The 26,899-nt window shown below is 32.8% G+C and overlaps 2 protein-coding genes across 2 annotated transcripts; both read right to left on the bottom strand.

Moving 5' to 3' along the window:
• Nucleotides 1-1,871: 1,871 nt before the first annotated feature.
• Nucleotides 1,872-2,207, bottom strand: LOC129231024 (52 kDa repressor of the inhibitor of the protein kinase-like). The gene has a single exon (XM_054865271.1). It carries the CDS (start codon nucleotides 2,205-2,207, stop codon nucleotides 1,872-1,874), a length of 336 nt encoding a protein of 111 aa, XP_054721246.1.
• A 54-nt stretch (nucleotides 2,208-2,261) lies between these two features.
• On the bottom strand, nucleotides 2,262-3,749 carry LOC129231023 (zinc finger MYM-type protein 1-like). Its single transcript, XM_054865270.1, has one exon. The coding sequence runs from the start codon at nucleotides 3,747-3,749 to the stop codon at nucleotides 2,262-2,264; it is 1,488 nt and encodes a 495-aa protein (XP_054721245.1).
• Between the last annotated feature and the right edge of the window lie 23,150 nt (nucleotides 3,750-26,899).

The following is a 26,899-nucleotide window of genomic DNA, read 5'->3' as shown; positions in this document are numbered from 1 at the left end:
ACTCACGGCTTTAGCAGATATCCGGGCCCAAACAGGGCAAAAAAAGTTTAAAAAATAGCATTTTCAATTGACCTTTGCCCTCAAAGCCATGAATGAGCGACCAAAATATTTCGGCTAGCATGTACCTAGTATCAAGTAGTATCCACATAAAAAAAATTGGCTTGCTACACCCATTGGTTTTGAAGCAAAGCAATCATATATTAAGCTCTTTTTTCTCACGTTCTTAAACTTTGACCTCTACTCAAGGGCAAACAAATCAGTTTTTTAAAAAAATAAACTTCACTTTTTCTTATCATAGTACCACTAACACATCCTGAAATTTTTACGAAAATCGAAGACATCAACTATCAAAAGTGTCCAAGCTTAAAAAAAATGACTCTTAATAAATTCATCCCTCCAATTTCCTAGATCTTTATTTTTACGAAATATTAGTCCAGGCTCTAGAATCGGCAGATAGCTTCCAGGGATTAATTAGCAGATGTCCAATCCCCCCCCCCCAATCTAATATTTTAAACGTTAAAATTTCCCCTGTTATGTAATCCTTGTTTTCATTTATAGTTGGAATTATCGTTTCAATTTAAGATTTAAATGATGGCAAGAATTTTTTTTTTCAATAAAAGTGGCACAGTTCCTGTAATGTCTTCTCAATCAGTTTAACCTTGTAATTTTACAGATCTGTAAAACTCAAGGCTACAAAAAGTTCTTTTTTTTTTTGTATTTTAACGAAAAAAGATTTGCTGTGAGTCTAGACAAGGTGGACACCTTCCGTGACAAAGAAAGTTACGGGCGCCTCCCCCCCCCCTCCATTAAATATCTTAATTGCTAGGACTATTTCTCTATTACATAAAACTTGTTTTCATTTATATTTTAAATGGTCACTTCTTTCTATAACTGGTAATAAGAAGTATTGTCTTTTGTAGTAAAACTGCGTTCAGGGTTAGGTCAAAGATGTAAAAACAATCGCTTTTTTTTTTGAGACGCAAACACTTTTCTTGTACTTTAGGCTTCAGCTTTGTCTTTTCTATTTGTTTTTTTTTTCTTTTTTCAATTTCATTTATTTATTTTTAATTTAATTTTATTTATTTATTTAATTTAATTTAATTTAATTCTTTAATTTAATAATAGATATTCAGAAGAGGGGTGGCTCTTGTAAACAACGCCTGGGGCGGCAAAACTGCTAGCGCTGGTCTTGTTTAGTAGTTCATATCGCTTTTTATTAAGGTGGTTACTATTTTTCTCATACAATGTATGTTTTAACAATGACTTTGTAATATTTTCCTATTATAAGCATCCTGCGTGATGCAAAAAAAAAAAAAAAAAAATCAAGTGCTTATCAAATATTGTAAATATGTATTGTTTCTAAATTCAATAAATGGGTGAGACTTCTCATTTCGAGCGTGGTGGTTCCGGTGGACTGGCAAGGATGCCCAACTAAATGCCTAGCGTCGGTGTGTAACTGTCCCTGAAGTCCCATTTGTCGGAGGAATTCCCCGACATCTAAAACAGATGAACCGTAAAAATAGTTGGTGCGGAGGACTTTGTGGTGTCATATCATGTCTTCAGTGGCGGATCTAGAACTTGGACAAGGGGGGGGCTAACTTAGGTCTGTTAAAAAAAAAAAAAAAAGTCCAGTATAATATCGTTCAGCATCCTTTTCACGAGAATGTTACGACATTTGTTATTTAAAATAAGCATATGTTTATTTTTAACTTGTAAAACATGAAATACACTAAAAAATTGTCAAAAGAGTTTATTTTTTAAAATGATTATGAAACAATTTTTCAAAAACACAGTCGGCACATTAGTTGTAAGAAAATAAAATGATTTAATTTGTTACTCTAGTTTAAAACAAAAAAAAAATACTTTAAACATTATTTGACATGTTCCCAGTTTTCCAAGCACATTCTCCTCTTCTTACTTTTGCAGAAGAGTTCAATTATTTTGTCGACAGATACATCTCTATCTCTTGCCACATTTGCTAGAGCAAGTCCATTTAACCGTACTTCTCCCATTGTGCTTCTTAAATAGGTTTTTATCCTTTTTAAGGTAGAAAAACTACGTTCAGCTGTTGAAGTCGTTACTGGGATTGTTGCGAAAATTTGGAGAAGAACAGCAATAGATGGGAAAAACGAAGGGTCTAGCTCTTTCAGTGCCCCGATAGCTGTTGTAGGAGGACCGCATATCGGCAGCCATTTATTCCTCCACATCTTGATTTCTGCTAATAGCAAGCTCAAACTTCCTAGTTCATCTGTAAAATTCCTCTATTTTTCTGCAGCAGTTATAATATTTTTGTCAGTATACCTCGACAAGTTCGATGGAATTAGACCTTCGAGGGGAAGCACTCCAAGAAAATCTCTGCTAAATCTGCAATCAATCTCGGAAATGAAGTGATCTATCAGAGGAAGAAAGACTGTTCGTCTGAAATAAACTTCTGGATTTTCTGGAGGTGTACAGTCTCGAGCACTTTTACGCTTTCCTGATCTGGGTATTTCTAACTCCAGATCCAATTCTTCAGCAATTTCAAGGCAGTTTTTGTAAATAGTTTGAAATTCGAGTTCTGCGTTTTGTCTTACACTCCGAAAAGTGTCCAAAACTTGAGACACATTAGCTAATGCAGAAGACAAATCCTGCTTCGGGCTTTGCAACTGCTGACTTAGCCTCAGTGTCAAACTGAGACAGTACACTGATATTTCGACGCCAACAATAAATTCACTCCTTTTTATTGAAGCATTTAACATATATGCTTTTGTTGACGCTTCGGAAGAGGCAGTTGTATGTAAACTTTCCAGCACAGTCACAACAGGAACAAGTAGTTCCTTAAATGTTATTAGGCTGTCATGCCTTTCTACCCACCGTGTAGGGCAAAGTGCTTTCAATCTCTTTTTTTTAGTTTCCGAAAAGTCTTGCTTTTCTACAACATCGATTAATGCATTTGTTCTGTGCGCAGAAGCCGAGAGAAACACAGAGACAGTCTCAACTGTTCCCATTACGTTTCTTATAACAGGAATTTGGCAGCTTTTTGTGATGCACAAATTCAGGGAATGGCTGAAACAATGAGTATAAATGGCGAGGGGTTGCTCCTCGGAAATTAGAGCTTGAACGCCCTTAAATGGCCCAGACATGTTGCTTGCTCCATCGTAGCCTTGTCCACAGAGGTATTTGTAAGACAAATTCAGTTTTGTCAGTTCTTCGTCTATTGCGGATTTAATCGATAAACCAGTTGTCGCTTTGAGTTCCACGAATCCAAGGAAATCTTCCCTGGTTGTGAAACTGTCTATGTCGACATATCGCACACAAAACGTAAGCTGCTCCTTCTTACTTTCATCTGTGGTTTCATCACATATTATTGAGAAGTATTTGGCTTTTTGTATACTACTCGTAATCTCCGAACGGATATAATCGCCAATGCATTCGATTATGTCGTTTTGGATTGTTTTGCTGATATGTGTACTGTTTTTTCTGCAAGTGGTAAGGTGCGTTTTCAAATCTTCATCACCAGCATCAATTCTAAAAGCCAATAGACTTTTGAAAACACCCTGGTTTCCTCTTAATGCATTTTCTTGCTCTTCCCTGCTGTTCAAATTGCCGTCATCCCTATGACCTCTCAAAGGCAGATTGTTATGGGCACAAAACAGTACGGTTTTTACTATAGGCTTCAAGCGTTTTAAATTTTGCTCTATTATAGAGGCTTTTCTAGCGTCTATCAGGAGGCCAACATGACTTACTGAACTTCCAGGAATAGGCTCCATGGATTGTTTAAAATGCAGGGCTTTTTCCACAGAAAATTGATGGTATTGGGTAGTTTGGTGATATTTTAGTTCTTCTGTAGCTTTCTTAAACTTAATCAACGGCTCCTTAACGAATGTTTTAAGCACCTGAAAATAAATAAACATCTTATTAAACTGCAATATAAAAAAAAATTTGACGCTCAATTAATATCCCAATTTAGGTGTTAAGAACCGGGTGGAACATTAGAAGCAAAAGTCTTTCGAAATAATTCAAACTAATTTATGTTGATATTCGAGGTTTTATCTTTTAACAGTATGCATGAGTTGCTTATTCCTTTGTATTACTTGATTTCGAATTGAGGTAATTTCAATAATTCATTAAAATTACCATTCTTCCTATTTTTATGGACTTTGCTTAGACAATTAAAAAAATAAATTTGTTATGAATAAATACAGCTTATGAATTTACTTGTCTAATATGATAACTTTTAGTTTACAAGCCTTAAACATATGTAAAAAATATGATGTATTGATGCCATCGACGTTAAAACTGTTAACATAGATATTTTATCATTGATGTTTCAAAAATAATTAAAAATTAATTTAAATGAACTGTTTTAATAATAATTTTTCTATCTACGAGGTTGTTTTGGTCTATTTCTTCCTTTGGCTTGTGAATGATGGAAGCTTGATCGATATTGACATCGTGAAATGTATTCAGTGGGTCATGAGATTTGCGTAAAACCTAAAGCTGAGTTCGCACTAAGGCGCGGGGTTGCGCGATTCCCGTTTTTTAAAAGATCGCGGTCTTTCTTATCTTGAATTTTTCTATTTTTCAAATGTACTTAATAACGACAGTCAGTATAAATGAAATAGCCGAAAAGAACTTTTGACCACCACTTAATGGAAGAATCTAAGAAATAAACAAAAAAAAAACAGAAAAAAAATATCGAGAAGAGCGCTTAAACTATTATTTTGCCTATAAAGAATATTGACACTATTAAAAAAAAAATTCAATTCAATTCTGAAAAATGCCACTTATGAACTGATGGAATTTCTCACCTGATTTCCAATTCCAGCTCCAGTTGGTGCAAACAGAACGCACATTTTACAAAATCCACCAGACGAAAGCTCACTGTAAGCAAGCCAATTGTACTGCTCCAACCATTCTCGTCTAAATTTACGGTTCTGCTTTCCTTCAGCTCTTGTTGGAAAGCTATAACTCACCGGAGGCTTCCATGTTTCATTTAAATATTTCAGCTTTTTATCGTCATCTAAAATCTTTCCAACAGCTAATCCAATATCATATAATTGATAATTTGTTAAAGATGTTATATCAGTAGGATTCTAAAAAAAAAAATACATTTATAAGTTAAGTAATTTAATATATTCCCTACAAATTATAATACATATTCCTATCTTAAAAATACATTCAAATAGAAATAATTTACCTGATACAAAAAATCTTGAATGTGCAAAACGGTTTAAATGCATTTAAAATGCAGTTGACACTCAATTTTACGAAACTCTATTTACGAACACTCACGATTTTAAGAATTATTCTCTAGAAAAAAAATTTAAAAATCTTAAATTTAAGCACTGTAATTTTTCATTATTTTTTATGGTTAAACCAATTTTCTGAAAACGAAACTATCTTTCTCATGCAAAAAGATAGTTATTTAATAATATATGAACAAATAAGATTCCTTTTCAAAGTTTTAGTAAATTTCAAAAAATTTGTCTAATTCATTAGCAAACATTCTAAATTCACACCTTTATTTTTTCAACTTATGAGAGTACCAATGTAGAAGAGAGAAAAAACTATAGTAGTATTGCAAAAAAAAAAAAAAACCCTCAGTATAAAATGCTGAAACTTAACATGTGAAAAATAAATAAATGAATTAAAAATTGAACAAAGGCACCTGATTTTTATCAGATTGCTTTGAAATCACCTCATCTTTTGCCCATGTTTTGGGGTAAAAAAAAAAAAAAAAAGATTTTTCAATGCAAAAAAAAAAAAGTGCAAGCTTATGGATGCAGAAATTCGTTAAACGTCTTAGACTCCATAATCTCACACTTTTTTTTACATTGAAAAAGGGGGTTCCTGCTAACATGACCCCCCCCCCCATGTACCAGCAATCATGATTACTATTTTACTTATTTATGCTTTAAACGATAATTTTAATTTTATTTTTGTATATCAATATACAGTTGGTATGTTATAACATATTTAAAATATAGCTGAATTTTAAAGAAAATATATTTACTTGTTCTTTAGAAGTCTCACATCCAGCTGTACAGTTGTTCACATTCTCAACGTTAGATGTAGTCGGCATGCGTTGTAGTAGTCCATTATTAGAACACGGCTGTTTGGAATCTGATGGTATTTTATCGATACTAACTCCATCGTGTCCTTGGAAATCATCAGTTATATGCGTATTGCTTTTACTAAAATAATCTGTAAGTCGACGCTTCATATTCACTCGACAATACTTATATTTAAAATATCAAAACAATTGCGAAATAAATCAAGTCAAACACCAATTTTGCGCCCGCCCTTTAAAGCGCCAGTCCAACAAAATCGCCACATTTGTTTCTTAACAAAACTTCCAAGTGTGAAAAAACCAAGAATCCAAGTATGAATTTTAATACAAGCAATTCGTTAAAACAACAGTTCAATACTGCGACAACCGATGCCGCGTCCCAGAAAAACTTTTCCACAATTTTCCACCTTTTATTATTTTAACTAAATTTTCGCTCTTGGTGTTTCCTTATCAGTAACCTTAGCATATTATGAGCATTACTACTTCGTTGTGCTATTGCTGGTTGTTCAAAAGAGGAGTACTCAATGTTGTCTCTGGGCAGAAACAGCCTATTAAGAGTTCATTTACAATAAACATAAGTCCTAACGAGACACATGGTCAGCAATTCAACATTACAGAAAGGAACTATTGCTTTTTTTCTAGTCCGACTGCATATTCCTAATTCAGTGGGAGGGACTCTATTATCGGTTTCCGCGGAAATAGGGATGCACCATACCTGCTCCTGATGATACCTGTCAGTAGCCATTATGTATCGTCCTCTCCGGCTTGCTTAGTACACTTGCTTAATTTACTGCCTAAACGTTTTGAAAAGGATTAGTGAACGACAGGTTTTCATTCTGGATGTCGCGGGCTTCAAAGAAAGAACAGTGGTGTCCGTTGACAGGAAGAGAATTTAGTAAACATAATCCTAGCTTAAGTTTACAAAAGTGGTGCAGTAATGAAAATCGCTGAAATTTCATTTTCTATGAATGTAATTTTTAACCAAATGGTAAGGGTTGCTATAGTATCCTTAGCACCTCCCCCTCCTCCCCACTGCTCTACAGATCCACCATTGAAGCTGTATAAATTTTATGAAATATTACAAACTTAGTAAAAATATTAAAGTATTAAAAATATCTAAAACTGAAATTTTATCGAGTGTAAGTTCTGACCTCAAGGGGATACTATAGACCCCCTTAGCCCCCCCCCCCCCGCATAGATCTGCCAGTGAAATGTATAAATTTAATTTAATATAATACAAACATAAAATATCCATAAGTAGTGCAGTATTAAAAAATATAAAATTTCAGTTTTATCTAGTATAAGTTTTGACCTCATGGAGGTAGGGGGGGGCTATACTCCCTTGCCCCCCCCCCTCATAGATTCGCCACTGACGGCGTTAATTGGAAAGTAATAACTTCAGATTAAAAACCTCGATAGCAGAACAAAGTTATTGTCTCGAAGACTTTCCATGAAATTACAAATCGCATTGTAATCTGTTGTAAGTTTTAGCCAAATGGGAGAAGGGGTCACAGTCCCCTTACTACCCCCCCCCCCCCACCCCAAACTCGCCATTAATAAACCACCGTATATAGTGTGCATATTTAATAAAATATAATGCATGTTTGTAATTCGCAGAAGTATTGACGTATTTAAAATCTTCGAAATTTCGGTTTTATCTAGTGTAAATTTTGACCTTATGGGAGAGGAGGGGGGGGGCTATAGCTCCCTTAGCCTTGGAATGATGTAAAATATATTACGGCTAACTTTCAGATTAAAAAATACCTCGATCGCAGAATGAAATTATTCCCTCTGAGCCGTTCCGTGCCATTGCAGATCACAATTTAATCTGTCGTAAGTTTTGACGAAATGAGAGAAGAAGCTACAGTCCCTTATGCCCTCTCCCATCCCCCATGTATACGCCGCTCTACATAGTGCTTCTATATTTATTTAAATATAATACAAACTTAAACATGTTACAATATCGCAGTATTAAAAATCTCTGAAATTTCGATTTTATCTAGTGTAAGTTCAGACCTCATGGGGGGGGGGACTATAGCCCCTTTAGCCCCCCCCCCCGTGGATCCGCCACTGATAGTGCTTCTATATTTATTTAAATATAATACAAACTTAAACATGTAACAATATTGCAGTATTAAAAATCTCTGAAATTTCGATTTTATCTAGTGTAAGTTCAGACCTCATGGGGGGGGCTATAGCCCCCTTAGCCCCCCCCCGTGGATCCGCCACTGCATGTCTTGTGTAGTATACATGTGACTTAAACATTGCTATTAATCATAATACACACCAAGTTAATTGCAGTTTATTATATTGTGGCCACTTTTTGCTGACGCTGTTTTATCCATCAGTTTTAAGATTTATTTTCTAAGGTGGCGTCTCAAGTATTATGGTATAATATGTATTTAGCAATCTCTGACGTAATCCAACCCCCAGAGTACAGATGAGGTTTTCCTTGATGCGTCTAGACAACATGTTTTGAATATCTGAAACTGCTCTTTCCACATTGTATGATGCTACAAATTATAGAAATCATGTGGTGTTGTGAAGTACAAAGAGGGAGCTTTTAAACATTTAGAAATTTTATTTTGCTGAAGTTGCACCACTTTTAATAAAATATTTTATCTGACACCCCATTTCTGAAGTGGCTCAAAGCTACCCTCAATTGCAGGATAGCTTTCATCCAGACTATTAATTCATTTTAAATGAATTTAATAATGATTTCTTCCCTCTTTTAACCAGCAAATTCAAAATTCAAAAAATTATTAGAATAGAAGTGGGTCAGTTTAAAGTAACAAACAAAGTGACTCAAATTTACTCTGAATGACTGCACTATATTGGTAGGAATATGAACAATTTCAGATATTTTGATTGCATTTAGAAATATAAGCATGAAATGTCATTTATTTAAAAAAAATATGTATCTTTGCATGTATGCATTAATTTTTGCATCAGTGTGTAGAGGAAAATGTGCAAGTATGGGCACACTCATTTGTTTTTGACCTCTTCCAATTCAAAAAATTCTAGATTTTTGTCGTTCATTAACAACTATGACAAGTATCCTAAACGCAAGAAGGAAAAACAATGATTTCATTTTAAAAACGATTATTTACAAAAAAAAAAAAGTGAAAAAGCATCAGAAAAAATGGGGTGTAAATATGGTCCTCCTAAAAAGAAAAAAAAAAAAAAAAAAACCTGGATAAAACTGTACAAAATTTACAGAATTTATTTTTTATGGGAAAAAAATTTGCAACAATCGCAAACATCACTGGTTCTCTTTCAGGCTCGGCACAATCTAAGTGTGCCCAAATTTGGCACAAAACACATTTCAGTGCAAGCCTGGAATTATAAATTTTGCGCAACAAATCTGTAGAGTCCCTCCACAGAGGCCAGCAGTGTATATTTGCAATGTTAAGAGTCTTTTAGTGTTAGATTTTAATTTTTTTCTTCAATTTCTGGGGCCTTTGGGCCCTTTAAGGACGTGCCCCCTCCCCTCTCCCCAACTGCGGGGTCAGCGGGCAGGTAGATTCGGTCCTGTTTCATTCATATCTCTCCCCGAGTGTCTTCAAAGAACTTTCTATCACGAAAGATACAAGTTTTATCGCTTGAGAAATGAATTTGGTTGTTTTAAAAAAAGATGTGGTATAGTGATGGGCGTTTTTTACTTGGGGGCCCATATTTACTCCAACTACACGTAAGAAAGATGTTCACTATCACATGTAACGTAAAAGCGCGCGTGACTAAACGTGTGCTTCAAAAAGTAGCTTAAGATCACCGCTTTCCAGATATCACTGTGAAATTGTTTTTAACTAAAAATAAGAACATGAAAATAAAACGATTTCACATGCCTCATAAAAGTTTGCAATCCAAAAAAAAAAAAACATTTTGCACAATAACTCAAGCTGCATCCATGCTACTTGAAAGAATGTTTCTAACTGCTCTCTGCTATCTTATATTAGTAAATGGCACCATCTTTATTCCTTGTCCGCAGTCTTCAGTACCTCCCATAGCCTCTAGGGTGGGGTACCCATATTTACACCTTTGCCCGTTTTAATACCTTTTCCTCTACTAATTTATTTTTATAATTTAATCAAACTAACTAATGGCATGCGTCTCTGTTGGCAACTCTTTCACAATCTCATCATAAGCCATTACGCAAAAAACTAAAATGATTTTAACAACAAAATATTTTCTCTAAAGATTAAGACCGCCACTCGCCAAGTAGCGACTAAACTAAAAAAGAGTGTCAAAGAAAAATTTTAGTGTCATGTGCCACCCGGTAGTTCCTAAACCCACCTTTGTTATCGATTAACTTTAATGTCATCATTAATTACATTAACCTTTATTTAAAACTGAAACTTTTAACGTTTTAGTATCCATTTTAAATCCAATTTTGTTATTTAGTTACTTTTTTTTTACAAAAAAAGTTGCTGCTAAAAAAGGAATGACGACTAATAAATTTGAATCAACTCACCACTGGCCTGAAAGAAATTCACCTGTCTTGATTTGTAAGCTCCTCCCATTAGCCTTTAGGTAACCAACATAAGTATAGCGAATCGGTAAGAAGACTCATACTCTATGGCCGAAAAATAATTTCTGGGGAAAATAAAATTAAAAAAGAAAAACTTCACCCAAATGAGCCCCTTTCCTGCTGAGAGAACGTGATCAAGCATATTTAGAGAAAATGCTAGAAATTCGATGTTCAAAAGCAGGAAACAAGTAAAGTCGTTTCAGTTTTTAACCAATAAATATGAGCACTGAGTAAGAAATGCTTTTTTTTTTTTTTTTTCATTTCAGCGTGATGATTTTTGTAATTTAAAAAAAAAAAAAGCAAAAGCAAAGAAATGCGAAAAAAGTTTTAAGGAAAAGAAAATTTCAGAAAAGGTTGTCTTTGATTTGAAAATAATCTTAGTTTTTCAATTTCCATGCTTTTAGTGCTTTAATACTTTTTGATACGAAAAAAATCCGTTCCTGGGTACATAAAATTGATTGGAAGTTATTGAACTAAACATCGTTAAAGACATCAAGTAGAATATTTTGTAAATTAGTAGTAAACTAATAAATACGTTTGTACCGTTTATAATAAAAAAATCATTGCAAATGGTTCTCAAAAAAATTAAGTTCAAAAACTCCCACAAATGATATTTTAAACACTAGTCATAATACTTATTTTTTGTCAGAAAAATTTCATAAATGAAAATTGTAAGAATCTATTTTTTAAATATACGCTTTGGCAACATTTTTTACATTTAATGTGTCTGTTATTTTGCTACAATCATCCTCCTTAACTCAACAATATGATTTGTATTCAGTTTTGCAAGTAGTGACCAAAAGGGTTAATTTAATTTTGCTAAAGATATTGGTTAAATAAAACTTTCTTCGATAGATCAAAAATTTTGAAATGGAATAAATAAAGTACAAAAAATGAAAAATACAGCTAACTCAAGATATTACCTTCGGAATTTTTTACAGCTAAGACATATTCAGCGATTACTTCTTAATATATTGTACATGAGGTTTACGAATATCAAAAGCTATTAACTCATTATTTGTCACCTGAAATTCTCGCATATTTTAAACTGAATATTTAGCAACAATATTAGATAAAACGCGATGCACAAAACGCATGTATATGAGGCTGTTAACCTTTCCAGCTATTTTCGATTTGAAATTCAGGTGTTTCGACTTTCCCATAAATACTGTGCATTAGATTAAAGAGAAACAACGAAATTTTCTTTTTTCCCTACTACTTAGAAGAATAAATTTTGATATAAACTGCACTTTTGGCGCATTTAACATAAATGCAGCTCATAATTAATTTTTTTTGTATGAATTTGTGGCTTGAAATGATTGCTTCTAAACTGATTGTGTATACTGCGATTATCTACATAGATCAACTCCATGGGGAAGTGAATGGACTGTTTCCATTTACCACACAGTCTTTGGGGTAAAAGGAAACGTTCAATTCCCTAATAAACAGTCATAAATGATTGAAGTGAAAAACCAACGTAAATAAAGCACAAATTTTGAAGAAAATACATCATATAGCTATTTCAAGGCTACAATGGAGCCTCTTCATCAGTGCAAGAAGCTCATCAACACAACCGAAAGTCGCGAAAGAACTCAGCGAGTCAGTTCTCTCGCGACTTTCGGTTGTGTTGGTGAGCTTCTTGCATTGATGAAAAGCTCCATTGTAGCCTTGAAATAGATATATGATGTATTTTCTTCAAAATTTGTACTTTATTTACGTTGGTTTTACACTTCAATCATATTGTAGCACAAGGCTTATATGATAATTTTTCATTTAAACAGTCATAAAGTCACATTTTTCTTATCCAGTTACTCTCAGAAAGAGTCGCGTTAACAAAGAAAGTAAGCTAATTTTCAGTGCGTTACTGTATTTTATTTTTTGCATTGCACATTGTTCAGCTATTTTTTTTTTTTTTAATCGAGACCAGATAAGGCTATGACAGTGAAAGAGTGAAAAACTGTTTATTGTGGTTTTTTTCCTGTAATTTTCCTTCAATTAAATCGTTACTTTTAACTGGACATTGTACTACAATTTTTAAGATGAAAATAGTTTGCCGATAATTTTTCCACAGTTTAAAAGTGATTTCATCGCATGGATGACGTTTAAAAAATTATGCTCCTAGATTGACCCACAAGCTACAATTTCGAAATTGCATTATAAAAATAGCTAAATTTTATCTCATAAAAGAAATTTCACTTGGTTTATTTCACAGGTAAGTGTAAAATTCAGCATAAGAAATTTCAGTCAAACATAGCTAACCAGAAAATTATGAAAAATTATCAAAGCTTAACTACCTTCGGCTCACCTACCTTATATTGTTCCAAGCGAACTCACAAGTTATTAAGAAAAAAAGGGGGGGGGGGATAAACACATGCACATTTTTCTTAGTTCATAACCCAACCTTTATTGTTTTGATTTCAAATACATACTGAATTCAGTTGTTTTATTTTATTTGTTCATATATTTATTGTTGACACACTTTGTCGTTTGGTATATTTTGGGAGATATTAAGTATTATTTAATGCTTTAATTATCATTTAGAGTTTTAATTATTTTCTGAACTTTTTTATTTAAATTTTTGCTGGAAAGTAGAAGAAGTAATAATACTTTTAACAAACATGATAGTCTCAACTGCGAAAGGTACGATAGCAAAAATTGCAACGAATTATAAAATATTTCCATTCGAGGTATTATTCTGTCGAAATACTGATGGTAAATAAAAAGTATTTTTATTACTATAAAGAAACGTACTCAATACTTAATCTGTAATTACTTTTTTGTAAATTAATTGGATGATTTTGCTTTGTATATACCAATGTAATCTAGTGAGACTTTTTGAACTCAATTTTCTGGAAATTTATTTTCAAAAAATCATTGTTCAATATCCATTTAATAAAGTCGAAAACGATGTATCATAATGTTTTTCTTAATCTTATTGAAAATAGAAAGTTAATTAAAAAAATGATAGATTAATTGTTTTTATAAAAATTTGTTTTTAAAGTGCTTAGTTTAACTAAATCGTATGATATAATTTAAACGTAAACTCATTTCAAAATACATTACTTCCAGTCGTATATTTTTAATACATGCAAAGAAATTCCTTAACGGTATTTTTTCGCAATTACTTCAATTAAGTATGCAAACTATGGGAGATGCAAGTGAAAAAAAAAATTAAAACAGGACTGAAGGAAATGTCCCTGATGGTTTTTTCACAAAAATTTCCTGCGAACAAGCAGAGAGGATCAGTAGTTAGCTGCTTGTTTGGCCACAAAGGTGCCGCGACATTGATTTGATTTATTATTCCGTAACCTCCCTTTAAAATGGCACAGGATCCCTATTCTAATTGGCAGGTTGTTACAGAATCTTACTTGGAGTAAGCTAACGTGTACGAAGCGAAAAACCCGGCGAACTTCACGGTTGAAGCAAGAGGGCAAAGTTGGGACCCTTGCTCCCTTCTTTTCATCCCCTTTAAAACAACCCTGGGACCTCCTGAAATATATAAGGTGTGGTTAAGTGACAGGAAAAGAATTTATATCTGTAATATATCTCATATTTTCTTTTTGTTAGGCGCGGTTTTTGGTGGTAACAGATTTATTTTACGAAGATCGGATTTCGTTCACTTTTCACTCTCAGTAAATGCCGAATACATGGTGAGTAATGTGTTAGTACTGAATCAAGGTATCCGCTTTCAACTGATTAAAAAAATATTATCTCCCATTTTATGAGTGTTGGTGTAAACTTGACTTCTTGTAAGTAGCTCTATATCATCTGTTTTACTGCAGAGCTCTAATCTGTATCTAATTTATTAGGGAATAAGTACTCAAACAAATAAATAAAAATGATAAATTAGGAAGAAGAAATACTGAACAAACAAATGAAGATCCCAGGTACTTTTTCATAACTTTTTGTCACATTTTTAATACAAATAATGTTAATTAAATGATAATAATGTTAACAATATGAGACATGAGTATTGGTAAGGGTTGGATATGTAAGTTGAAACTTAAAAAGAGCGGTGTGTGAAAAGTTAAAATCATGTAAATCAGGAAAACAAGAGAGAAAAGTTAAATTATATTTAAGGGTAAGAAAAATATGAATCATCGCTTAACATTTTTTTTCAAGGCCACTCCCAACTTTTTAAAATTGAGTCAGTCAACATGAATCCAAATCATGCGCACAATGTCCCATTCTGATTTGCTGTCACTGAAAATAACTGCTTTTAGGCGGGTTTAAATAATGCGTAGCTGAAATCAGCACGATTGCATCCTTTTCTTTCTTTCCTTCCTGTGTTTTATTTTATTTTCAAAAATTTTATAACCTTTCCTAACCATGGCAATGACTAATGTCCAAACGAAAAGCATTTAGTTTTAGCCAAGTTTTATGCAGCAAATTTATGGCTGCATCATAGTAGTTTTCGATTTTAATACTTATCTTTAAGAGGAAAAATTATAATAAACTGTTGTTTCATTGCAAAGTTTTGTTAACTGATATAGGGGAATGTCACGACAATTAGAGAAAGAACGAATGGAATAAAATTCTGGCGAAAATTGAGCAAAAGGATGACATTTTTTGAAAATTCTATCACTTACGCTTGGTTTACATTAAGACATTAAACCCCCCGCACTATATTCGTTCTTTAAAACAAAAAGTTGCTTTACAAACTTTAGCCATTCATGTTAGCTATACACACTTCAAATAGTGTAAACGGATTTTTTGGGGGACTTACCAGCATAAATTTCTTAAATGTTGAAAACATTGAACCCTTCATAGTGAACCTTTTGAAGCAGGCAACTAAACGAAACTGATTTCACAGCATTTTGGGTCAATTCAGAAAGTTGTAAGTTTTGAAATATGTGAATTTTCTCAATATGCTGCTCACGGTGCACGCTTGCGTAAAAAATGCGGAAGGTAACCAAATTAAAAGCTAGTACTTAGTCTTGTTTACGACACGATATCATTAAGTTCCTATACTAGGCATGTGAAGTGGACGTATAAAAAATGAGAAGCTCAAACTAAGTTACATAGAAAACTTTTGCTTTAAAAGTTCGAGTTGGAGCACAACGCAACCCAGTCAACCTGAAACATACAGGCCGTGCTAAAAGCAGGGCCGGCGAGAGGCCATGTCAGCTAAGTCGGAAGCTAGGGACCCGACCCTTGGAGGGACTCGGCTCGAAGAAGGAGCAGCATAAATTTATAAGTTTTATGCGGGTGAGGGAGGCCTTTAGATCAAACTGACCAGGGACCCTCCGTGGCTCTTGGCGGCCCTCACTAAAAAAGAAGGTTCGATGAACTCCATCACTGTTAAAAAAGATTAATATTAAATTAAAAGAAATTATTGTCGTGGTTATGATCGAGAACGGATGAAACGGGAAAACTAAAAATTATTTTACGACTTGTTTTTTTAGTATAAGAATCTTTCAGAAGCCATATGACTAAAGTTTCCTATAAACGGGGAGAAATAATTTATTTACCATCTAAATCGAAATCGAAAATGTTTTCCTGACGCCCAAGATTTATTATTTTCGTCGGTCTCTGTTCATGATAACCATGACGGTAACTATACCATGATATCGAAGAACTGACTATACGATGGTTTAATACCATTTATCATCACAATAATTATGACGGTAATTATCACCGTAGTATCAAAGAACTGGCTAAAAGATGGTTCAACATGAAGAACATGATGGTCTGTTATTTCAAATGCTAGGTTTTTGAAGTTAACTTACTTAACCCTAACTAAAGAAATAAAGTAAGAAATTTGTTGCGAAACCTGTGACTCTACGAAGTATTAATATCGGCGGTATTTAGTGGAAGAGACAGATCTGTATTTTACGAAAGTCGTTTATACGCGACTTTGAGTTAAACACGAAAAAGGCAATCTCGTAATGTGTGAAACAAAACTTTCTAAATTATAAAATATTTATTGCTGGCTTTAGCTTGACTGTTATATTGTAGCTTATTCCTGGAGTAACCATATACTTAATGGAATATCTTCTATTTACAATATTAATCGCATTCTCTAAAAATGCTGCGAAAAAAGTAAATTGAGCAAAATCAAGTTAAAAAGAAAATGAAGAAAAAAATTGTCCCAACTTAATATTAAACAAATATTTAAAGAATTGAATTGAATTGGTAGTTATTTCACTTTTTATAACCTATTGTTTATATCTTTTTACCGAGAAACTGGACACAATGTGCAGAATGAAGTTTTTAAAAAGATTCGCTGTCTAACAGAAAATTAAATTATTCAACGTTCACACCACACTCTAATTAGTATAATTCTCTATTGTATTCAATCACTTCTGTAGGATATGTACTGACATAAGCATAGAGCTTACTTAAATCTAAAAGGAAACTGATCATGTTTTTATATTTTATCAAATTATGTTACTTACTCATTTACTTTGAACAAGAAAATCATGAGTTTAATTTTGAAATATAAGTCTATTTGCAATAAACATTAAAATGTATCTTTATAAAACCTCAGATTTTGATTTCAATAACCCTTTTCAAACCGTCACAGGCAGATTTAACACTGTTTTGCAAAGTGATACTAGAGTAAATTTACACATTTTTCTAGGCAAGCAAAAGGGTTAACTCTTATTTTTTAAACTGATACATTTTAACCAATGGCACCTTTGTTTAGAACAACACCTTGTTTTTAACAAAACCATGCTTATCTTTGAAACTGATGCATTTTAACCAATGATGCTTTTGTTTTAACAACAATTTATTTATTTATTTATTTATTTTTTACGATAGCTGGACTCGATAAAGAATCCTGACTCGCTCTTAAGCAGCTTGTTTTGAGAAATGAAATATCGCTGCACGTCAGTGGGGAATCTGATTGAACTAATTATACAATAATTACTCTTCATAAATGTGCTCCCTCTTATCAATGAATGCATAATAAATGTATGAAGCATTTATAACAATCTTTTTATCACCATGGCTGTCTTTAAGTCCATACATTTGTTCAAGCATCATAATTGCTATTTTTTGCTTTGTTTGAACTTGCTAAATTTCATGTACTAGCGTTCTGAGACGTTTTTTACTGTGCACATCCTTACCACCTAATTATCAGAAGAATTTGCGTGAAGTCGTCAGCAATATTATTCATTTTTAGTAATACGTCAAAAAGGGAAATATATTAATTAACAATCACAATATTTTGTGTAGTAAAAACAGAAAAAAAAAAGTTTTTTCAGTATAGATAACTTCTATACTGAACTTTGCTAGAAGCTAAATAATTGAACTATTAACTTTGTTAAAACAACGTTTAAAAGCACAAATAAAAGATTTAAAAGTTTTAAATGCAGGCATGTTTGTATTTTAAACCTTTAAATCTTTTATTTGCGCTTTTAAACGTTGTTTTTGACTTTTATCTATTTCTTGCACAAAGCTCATGCTTTTTAATAAACTTTAAACTTTGTTTGTGCTTGTATAATGAATCGAATAATGTAACGTAAATTACATTATTGCTTTCACTCATTGCGTAATTCCAATATTATATTATGCAAACAGGAAACTAAGCACAAAAAAAAAAGTTTTTGCTTTTTAATGAGCGTGTAATTTTCAAAAGTTCCTCATTCCTCTCTCAGATTTTGAGCATATAATTTTCATGTAGCTGAAAAAGTACTCTTATAAAAAGTATTAAAAAAACTACTGGTGGTAAGCGGATACCATGCACAATATTTTTTTAGTTAATGCTTATCAATAAACTATTATTTTCTTTTATATTAATTCAACCCTTAGTTTTTATTTATTTTGAAAATCTCAAAAAAGACGTACAATAATACTAATTCCTTCAGCATTCAAGAATAACTATATATATATATCGGATTTTCGCTCATGATTTGAAAGTTAAAATGATATCAACATATTTGCAAGTGAATATCTTAATTTGATATTATTATATTCCACGAATAACAGAAAATCATTTTTCTTATCAATCCGGGTAACATTTCCAGTGATCAGGACCATTCCGGTGGTAGAAAAAAGAGCAATAGAAATTACTGCACGTCTTGCTTACTAATGCAGTGAGGGTACAAATGGCTTCGATGTAAAGATGTTACATTAAAACTGAATCAAACCACCACATGGTTGATGACAGCATATATCCATTACATAAATGCTAAATGAGCCTCTTTTAAGACTGCAGGTTCATACCTTAAATCATGAATTGATCTTAGTCCCACTCATCCGCTATCGGAGATTCATAAATACTCTGACCTTATAAGTATACTTTAAAAAATATATATTTGATTTAATATACTTAATTTAAAATTTTTAAATCTATTGGCAATTGAGTTCGTATAGCATTATCAATAACAAGTAGTAGTATGATGCGGTTGAAAGCCCAACTTTCCAGTGGGTAAGACGCAGGTTTTTACTAAGTTTTATTAAGAATACTGCATCTTATATAGAGTGCTAAAAAACAATTTTGACAAAACAAGAAAGACTGTTTTATACATTACGGAGAAAGAAATTTATTATGAAACCTTGTATTCTGCCGTGCTAAGGATGAAAGTCGTATATTTACTTTTTATCAAAATTGAGTTATTGTTACTTGGTAGTTCTTTGCAATGTAATAATGTAACAATTTCTCAAATGCAAGTGTTTTATGGTCATATGTGAAAGGAAAATATTAAAAAAAAAAATTCCTTAAAAGTGGCATCTGAATCAAGTGTATGGAGCCATAAAATGTTACAATACAGTCGAGCAATACAGTCGAGCCCGCTTATTAGAATATCGGTTAAAAGAATATCTCGCTTAATATATTACATTTTCAATGTTCCAAATCAATGTAATGTGTTATTTTAATTCCGGTTAATGGAATGTCCCTCTTATTAGAATACTTGTTCGTGGTACAATGGCTATTCCATTAAGCGGGTTCGACTGTACGTCATTTTGAGCTCAACTGCAGATACGACTTTTGTGCAGATACGACTTTTGTTCAGATGCAGGCACGGCAGTTTTGTACTCCAATTTAAGTCGGCTAGTCCACAATTCACCTGTGCGTATTTGGCAACATCACCCCAGTCCAGCCATTTAAGTGAAAGGTCAGGTTATTATTTATCTGTCTAAATTGTCTTTGAATGGCAACACTTAGTTGTTCAAAAATTAATATGAATGTTTGCAATTGTTATTTGATGTCGCTATGTTAGGATTTTGCAATTGTTTATTTAATGTCACTCACTGCGTTAAGATTTCACAATTATTTATTCCACTATGTTAGGATTTTGCAATTGTTTATTTAATGTCACTGCGTTAAGATTTCACAATTATTTATTCCACTATGTTAGAATTTCGCAATTGTTTATTTAAGTTCGCTATGTTAGGATTTCGCAATTAATTTATTTGTGATTTTTATGCTTTTTTTAAATACCAGTTTTCCTTCACCATTTTACAATTTATCATCACCTTATAAAAGCTATAACCCTTTCCGTCACATCAATAAGTATGTTTGAGCAAACCATGATTTCATTGTTTTGCAAGGAGCATCTTATTTGTGCAAATTTAAGCTTCTTTGAGTAATAAAGTGTACGTTACTCCTAATTCAGTGTTACGAAACCCAATGAAAATTGCATACATGTGTTTCTTTCGGGAGATCTCTCTGTCATCAAGAAAGTGGAATCACGTGAGAAAAGTCGGCTGTAAGTTTCGCATGTAGTTTGATTTACTTGATGACGAAAAATGAAGTTGCTTATTAGATACACGCATGTGTATTGTTTGTTATCCTTAGCCGAAACCTCCCGCAAATTTGCTCATGCGTCATTTCTGCTCTGATTTTACCATAATAGGGATAGAAACTCGAAAGTAAAAGGATGCATATTAGAAATTCAAAATAACGTGTTCAGCCGTTCTTCCAAAGTAGCGTGGACAAAAATGGCAAGTGCGAGCGAAAAGTGCCCATCCTCAACCTATCGCCCCTTTTTAAAATAGAATCGATCCCGAGTGATAGTTTTGGCTTTCGAGAACGGACAGTACCTTTCAAGTTTGGACTCGACAACGTCAGATTTCGTAACGCATGCATGAGGGCAGCATTATAATTAAAGGAGGCGTAGTTGCATTCGCAAATGCAGTTTAGTTTTCAATTACGAACCACTCTGAATGAAACTTATTATTACTTTTCAGAATCTTGCTTTCATTCACTACATTTTGCCTACGTTAAACATGATATCAATGAATGTCACGCAACTAGTCAAAGCACACTACATCTGTTAAAGAAGCTGTCAATGAGACACGCGAGCTTATGGGAACGGAGTTTTGTTTGAAAATAAACAATTGGGAAATGTTGGGATTAGACATTTTTCTCGTGCTTTATTTTCAGCGGGAACCAAATAAGCAAGCTTATACAATTAAGCTTAAGTACAGTAGATGACAAAAATGCAAAAAAAAAAAGTAAAAAATGAATAATGAAAAATTTGCAGATACTGCCCTTTACCTTCCCACGGTCATTACATTCTTCTGGTAATCGTTGTCTTCATCGACATATTTTGGAATGTAAGAAAATAGCTCAACATTAAAGCAAAGTGCCAAAAAAGAAAGTGGAATTGACTGTAGACTTAAATAGCACAAAATCTATAGCAGTTCTTACAACACGCAATTAATATCATTTGTAAAATCAGTAAAGCAAATACATTACTCAATTATTTAAGCAACTATATGAGAGGTTAGTTTAATTTATATAATTTACTTGCAGTACCCGCATGCCGTGCTAACAATTTAAAGGAAGTTCCTAGTATAAATAAAAATCCCCCCTCCGTCCCCCTCCTTCTGATGTAAAATAATCGTTTTTCTTTAAGTAAAATACGAACACACCTTTTTAAAAACGTATATAAAAATTTATTGCATTGAAAATACAGCAAAACGAAAAAGAAAATCAATTGACAATTAATTTGATTTAAAATAATAACATTAAAACATTTGTAAACAATATGACAACTTTCCCCAAAATGTTTTTTTTAAAAAATAAGAAAACACGCAAAGCTATCGTTTGAGAAAAAGAAAAAAGAAAAAGTCGAATACTATTTTATTCGGTTAAAATGTGCAATAAAAAAAAAAAAAAAATCAAAAATCCCGAATGGACCTATGCGAACACGACGTCATTGAATGCCGAGCATGATGTTACGGAATGAAATTTCTGAAATTGATCATTTTGCCGTAATATGGTACAGTTTCGGATCGAGCCAAGCCTTGAAAATTTGCTCAATTAGAATCGCTCCTATTCTAATTAACTGAGAGAAATGGAACAAACATCTTCTTTTTCAGAAAAAACCCCTTTCCAACACCATGCAATGTTACGGGGGATAGGTTGACTTTTTTAACCCGTAATTAGGCGAAATATGTGAAATTTTAACTTAAAAAATAATATTAAAAAAACTCATTTGACATTTAGTATTCCGGTTTCAAGGTGCAGATTCCCGGGGTACGTTCGAATTTGGTGCCAAGTTTAAAGGCTGTGGATGCTATGGTGCCTTCTAGCCATCGGGTATAAAGAAACATTGTCACCTTCATATATCGTCGCCTCAGATTAACAGTAGGATATCTTAGTGCTATTTATGGGATTAGAGGTCTTAGTATTGCTCTGTAGCAACGAATATAGATACTGTCAGACGCGCCCCAAACTTTGAGTTGGGGAGCTCTCAGATTACTGAACGGAGCTCCGAATTTATTGATAAAATATATTGCACATTGATTCAGATCAATTGCTGTAGCCAATTAGGTTTGAGTCATAGAGGTTAGATTAGGGTGGGTCACTTCGAATTTACTATTTTGTCTTTAAAAAAAACTCTAAAAGTGTCAGTGCAAGGTTATGAAATAAGTCTTCTAGTCTTTATTAAAAAGTAAAAAAGGTGGCAATAATGTATCCTGTGCACAGCCAGTTGTTTCATTTAATACTTCTGTCTTACTGTCAGGTAGCTATTTTTGAAGTTTTTGAAAGTGCTCTTCCTACATTATAATATTATATGCAATATTATAAATAATAAGGTGATGTTTTGAAGTACAATGAGGGAACGTTTAAATATTTTAAAATTTTGTTAAAGTAATGTACTTTGCCCGTCTCATTTATAACCTATCACAGAGTGACCTTAAATGACAGGATAACTTTGAACCAGGTTAATAATTCATTTTAAATGGATTCAATAATTATTGCTTTTAATTTTGGATAGTTAGTTTGAGGGTGCTGCTTCCGTTTTATCCCAATAAACATTGTAAATATAGTGGAATCCGCTTAATTGGACCATCGATTAATCGGACCAGCCGCTTATTCGGATAAAACCATACAGAATCAAAACAAATCCCATTACCCAAGCTTAATATCATTCGCTTAGTGGGACCAAAAATCCATTTAATCGGACCAAGGGGCATGAGAGCAAATTGGAAAAAAATTAAAAATTGATTGCTTGAAGCGAGTTTTAAGTGGGTCAACGAACTTAATAATTAGTGCAATAAAAATTAATGGTGGTTCCTTATAACTTTTAATTAACCCAGCAATATTTACGGGAAAAATGGTTAACTAAACTCTCATTGCATACCAGCAATTGTTCCGCAGAGATCAAAATTTCAGTGAAATTTCAAATTTCTGCAGTTTACTTAGCACATTCAATAATATAAAAATTAAAAAAAAAATGTTTAGTTGTGAAGTTCGTAATTTACATTTCATTGGAGTTTTTAATCACCGACTAGTATTTGTTTAGCACTTATTTTTCACTCTCACATTTTTAGTTACTTCTGGTTATTGAATTGAATCAATAAAAGGAATAACTGAAACCGTAGCGGTCTGAACACATTGTTGAACGAGAGTAAAAAGATTATTCCCTTTATTTTAACTTAATTTTTAAAGGAAAATTTTGTAAAAAGCAACTTTTCTTCTTTGTATCCTCACCATACATTTGGGGCTTACAATAGTCATAAGGGCATTTAAATGTTTTGTGTTTAGTATGTTCGGTTAAGCCACACAAGTACTGATCGCTTAATCCTACCAGCCGGTTATTAGAACCAAAATTGTCACGTCCTAATGTTGTCCTATTAACCGGAATCGACTATATATCAAAATATGAGTGACGCAGTTTAAATCGAAAAATAGTGGCACAAGGTTACCTTTAGGTTACTTTTCAACATTTTTTAAACTGAAATTGAACTTTTAACACCTGACTGATTTAAACACTAAAAATATAATTAAACAAATATATTTTTATGACACTTTGCAATTTTGAGTGCTCAGCAGTAGTCCTTAGTTTTCCAGGTCCTATAGTTAGTTCTGGAAGGAAATGCTTTCTCAAAAAAAAAAAAAAAAGAAGAAGAAGAAAGAAAGAAAGAAAAAGAAGGGTAAATATCAAACCGCAGAAAACAAACTATGTGTTTATGCGGCGATTTCGGCTTCGGAATGTGTTTTTGGACGTCATGTAAATCTTTCATCTTAATCCCGATTTTGTTAGCCCGAAAAGGCTTCCGGTCTAATTAGACCGTATTTATGAGGTCTGAGATATTTCAAGACTTTCTTTATTCCCTTTCCATTTAAGGATTGTAGCCTGTTATTAATATTAAGTAATAGACTAACGTGCATCAAGTTATGCTGAAAGGTAAAAAATAAAGAAAACGAAAGACTCGAGGACAGAACTTTCTCTCGCGTCAGTGGAGTTCATTAGCATATTGCGTTTCTTACGTAGTCATTATCTAGTCAGTGACGTGATAGGTCTTCTGCTAATCGTTGACAGAAAACTAGACTTTTGTTCGCTTAAAGGGGGCTGTGATAACGCGTTCAAGCCACATTGAAAGCTTAAGATATATACAAAATGAAATGGTTCTTCATTATTTGAGAAAATCAGGATGCCCACAGGGGGTGATTATGGCGCAAGTTGCGGCATCAAAATTTTTTTTGGGTGGGGGGGGGGAATTTTTTAATATTTTAAATTTATTTTTTGATTTTTCTAATTTATTTATTGATTTATTTTTAATTTAAATTATTTATTTTATTTTATTTTATTCTGTTTTCTTATATTTCATTTGTTTATTTAGTTCAGGTGAATGTGTGTGTGTCATTCAAAGTCAGAACTTTTCTATTAAAATATTAATAATAGAAAAATAACCAAATAAATAAATAAATAATATTTATAACAAATAAATAAAATAAAAAAGAGAGCTGAAAAATAAAAAAGGGAAAGATAATTGAGAAAGTTGTTTTTTTGGGGGGGAGGGGGAATTTGTGCCATTGAACTTGGGGGGGGGGATGGGCACCCCTGTGAGAAATGAATATTTTCGTTATGTAATCAATATGCACCATTGTTGAAGAAACAAAATACATTAGCACCTCGTTATATCGTACTTGTCGAGAGACAATAAAAATGAGCAATACATCCGAAAACGCGATATAGCAAAGGTCGTTAAAAATTACGTTTGAACTAACATTCAAGTAACTAATGGTGCATCTACAATAAACGTAGTTCATTTTAGAATTAAGACGAATTTTTGGATACGGACTTCAAAACAAATTATCTCCCCAATTGCTTTTTTTAACAGCATAAAAAAAAATTAAAAATATGCCAATGGTTTTTTGGTAAAATAAGAGTTCAAACTATTATAACTAAAAATGCTAGAAATTTAGAAGAATGAAATACGTCTCTGTTTTATTTATTGGCTAAAAAGGGAAGCTAAAGAGTTTTCCTGAGAAATACAAGGTTTTTACTACTTAAGTAATCTCAAATTTAGAACGAAATTTTATTACCTTTAATTTTTTATGGGACAGATAGAAAGCGTGATATATCCGAATTAGCGATATAATGAGGCACTATATAACGATGGGTTAATGTATAATATCATGTATGTCTGTATGGTATATATTGTAGTTTTTCGAGTTGAATTGTAACATGAACTACTATACGATTTTTAGATATTGGTTGTTCGGGCTTCTTATCAATAATTGCTGTTTTAGAAACTAAGCCTCAGATGGAAATTTATTATTGTTCTTTTGTATATACTGATAAATGATGATAAATGAAGCAATTTCACTGTTTTATTAAGTTAATTTACTAATTGGTGTGCTTACAAAGTTATTCAATAAACCGGCTCAAAGTAGGGACTGAATAAGGATTTTTGATAGCACCCGTTTATATATCAACATGCAGTTCAAGAATTCTACTTTGAACTCACCAACTTTTTTCTCCTGCTAACATATAAATCGAAAATTCTACCTGAATTGAACCGCTTTTTTCCCAAAGCAATGGAAGTTTTATTACTATGACAGTTGTCAAGTACATCCAGTACGCGAGCAATGCAAACGGGCTGGATGAGGAAAAGATAAAACGTTTTGAAGTCATGTCGCTGCACCAATGATTTGTGTATTAGAAAAGTTCTTTGACTATAACGTGGTTTGATACCCTTCTGACCCTGCCATATTGAAGATCTGTTGGAGGAACTTTAGCAATGAGAACAAAGACAGAATCCGCAAATTGGCAGAACGTCTAAGAACATTTTAATCATTGAATGTATGTACGTTTGTAATTATCTCTAATAGTTACAAAACTTGCCAATATTTTGCCGAGTTTTTGTTTCCAGCTAGACGAAACGTCACTAAGTTGGGGAAAAATTTTAACAAAAAAAATGAGATGTCGAATCTAGTGTCAGTTTGGTGTTTTTGGCCGTATTTGAAGAGATTCATGTAAAATAGTGCTTATCTCAATCGGTTCGCAACAACGTAGGAAAACGCGTCTAAAAAAACATGCGTTAAAGAAGCATTGCTTAAAGCACAATCATGAGTATACGCACTCACTCCTTATTTTAGTTATGAAAAAACATCGTACATTTAATTGTCTTACAAAGAAGTAGCATTACTATATTTTATCATATTTTTTTCCTTAATATTTATTATTTTGCTTTTATTTTTTCATTTCTGTGTCCGTTTATTTATTTATTTATTTTTTCGGGGGTCGGAGGGGGGAGGAAGCTACATCTTTCGGAAAAATATGTTAGGTGCTTAAAAAAAAAAAAAAATAAAACCTTTTAATACTTGTGTACCTCGTAAAACTTGTGTTTTTCGCTCCGAACGAGGCTGCGCTAAACCACTAGACCGGAGTACTGCTATTCGGAGCAAGCCCCTCTCCCCGGAGAACAGGAGCCTAGTTTCCTACAAGGCTGGTATGTCCTCTCGTCGGGCCCGAATTTTAAACACTGGATGTTTTTAAACGTCTACTGTTAATAAATTTATTTCCTTGTTCGCTTCCTTAGTTGAAAACTTTATTTGTTTGTTCTTTAGCTCTGTAGATGGCGACAGCATCTAATTCTTAATCTTTTAAAATATAAATTGTATTCCT

The sequence above is a fragment of the Uloborus diversus genome, chromosome 10, assembly GCF_026930045.1.
Source record: "Uloborus diversus isolate 005 chromosome 10, Udiv.v.3.1, whole genome shotgun sequence".
NCBI lineage: Eukaryota > Metazoa > Arthropoda > Arachnida > Araneae > Uloboridae > Uloborus > Uloborus diversus.
This window is presented reverse-complemented; position numbering and strand designations above follow the sequence as displayed.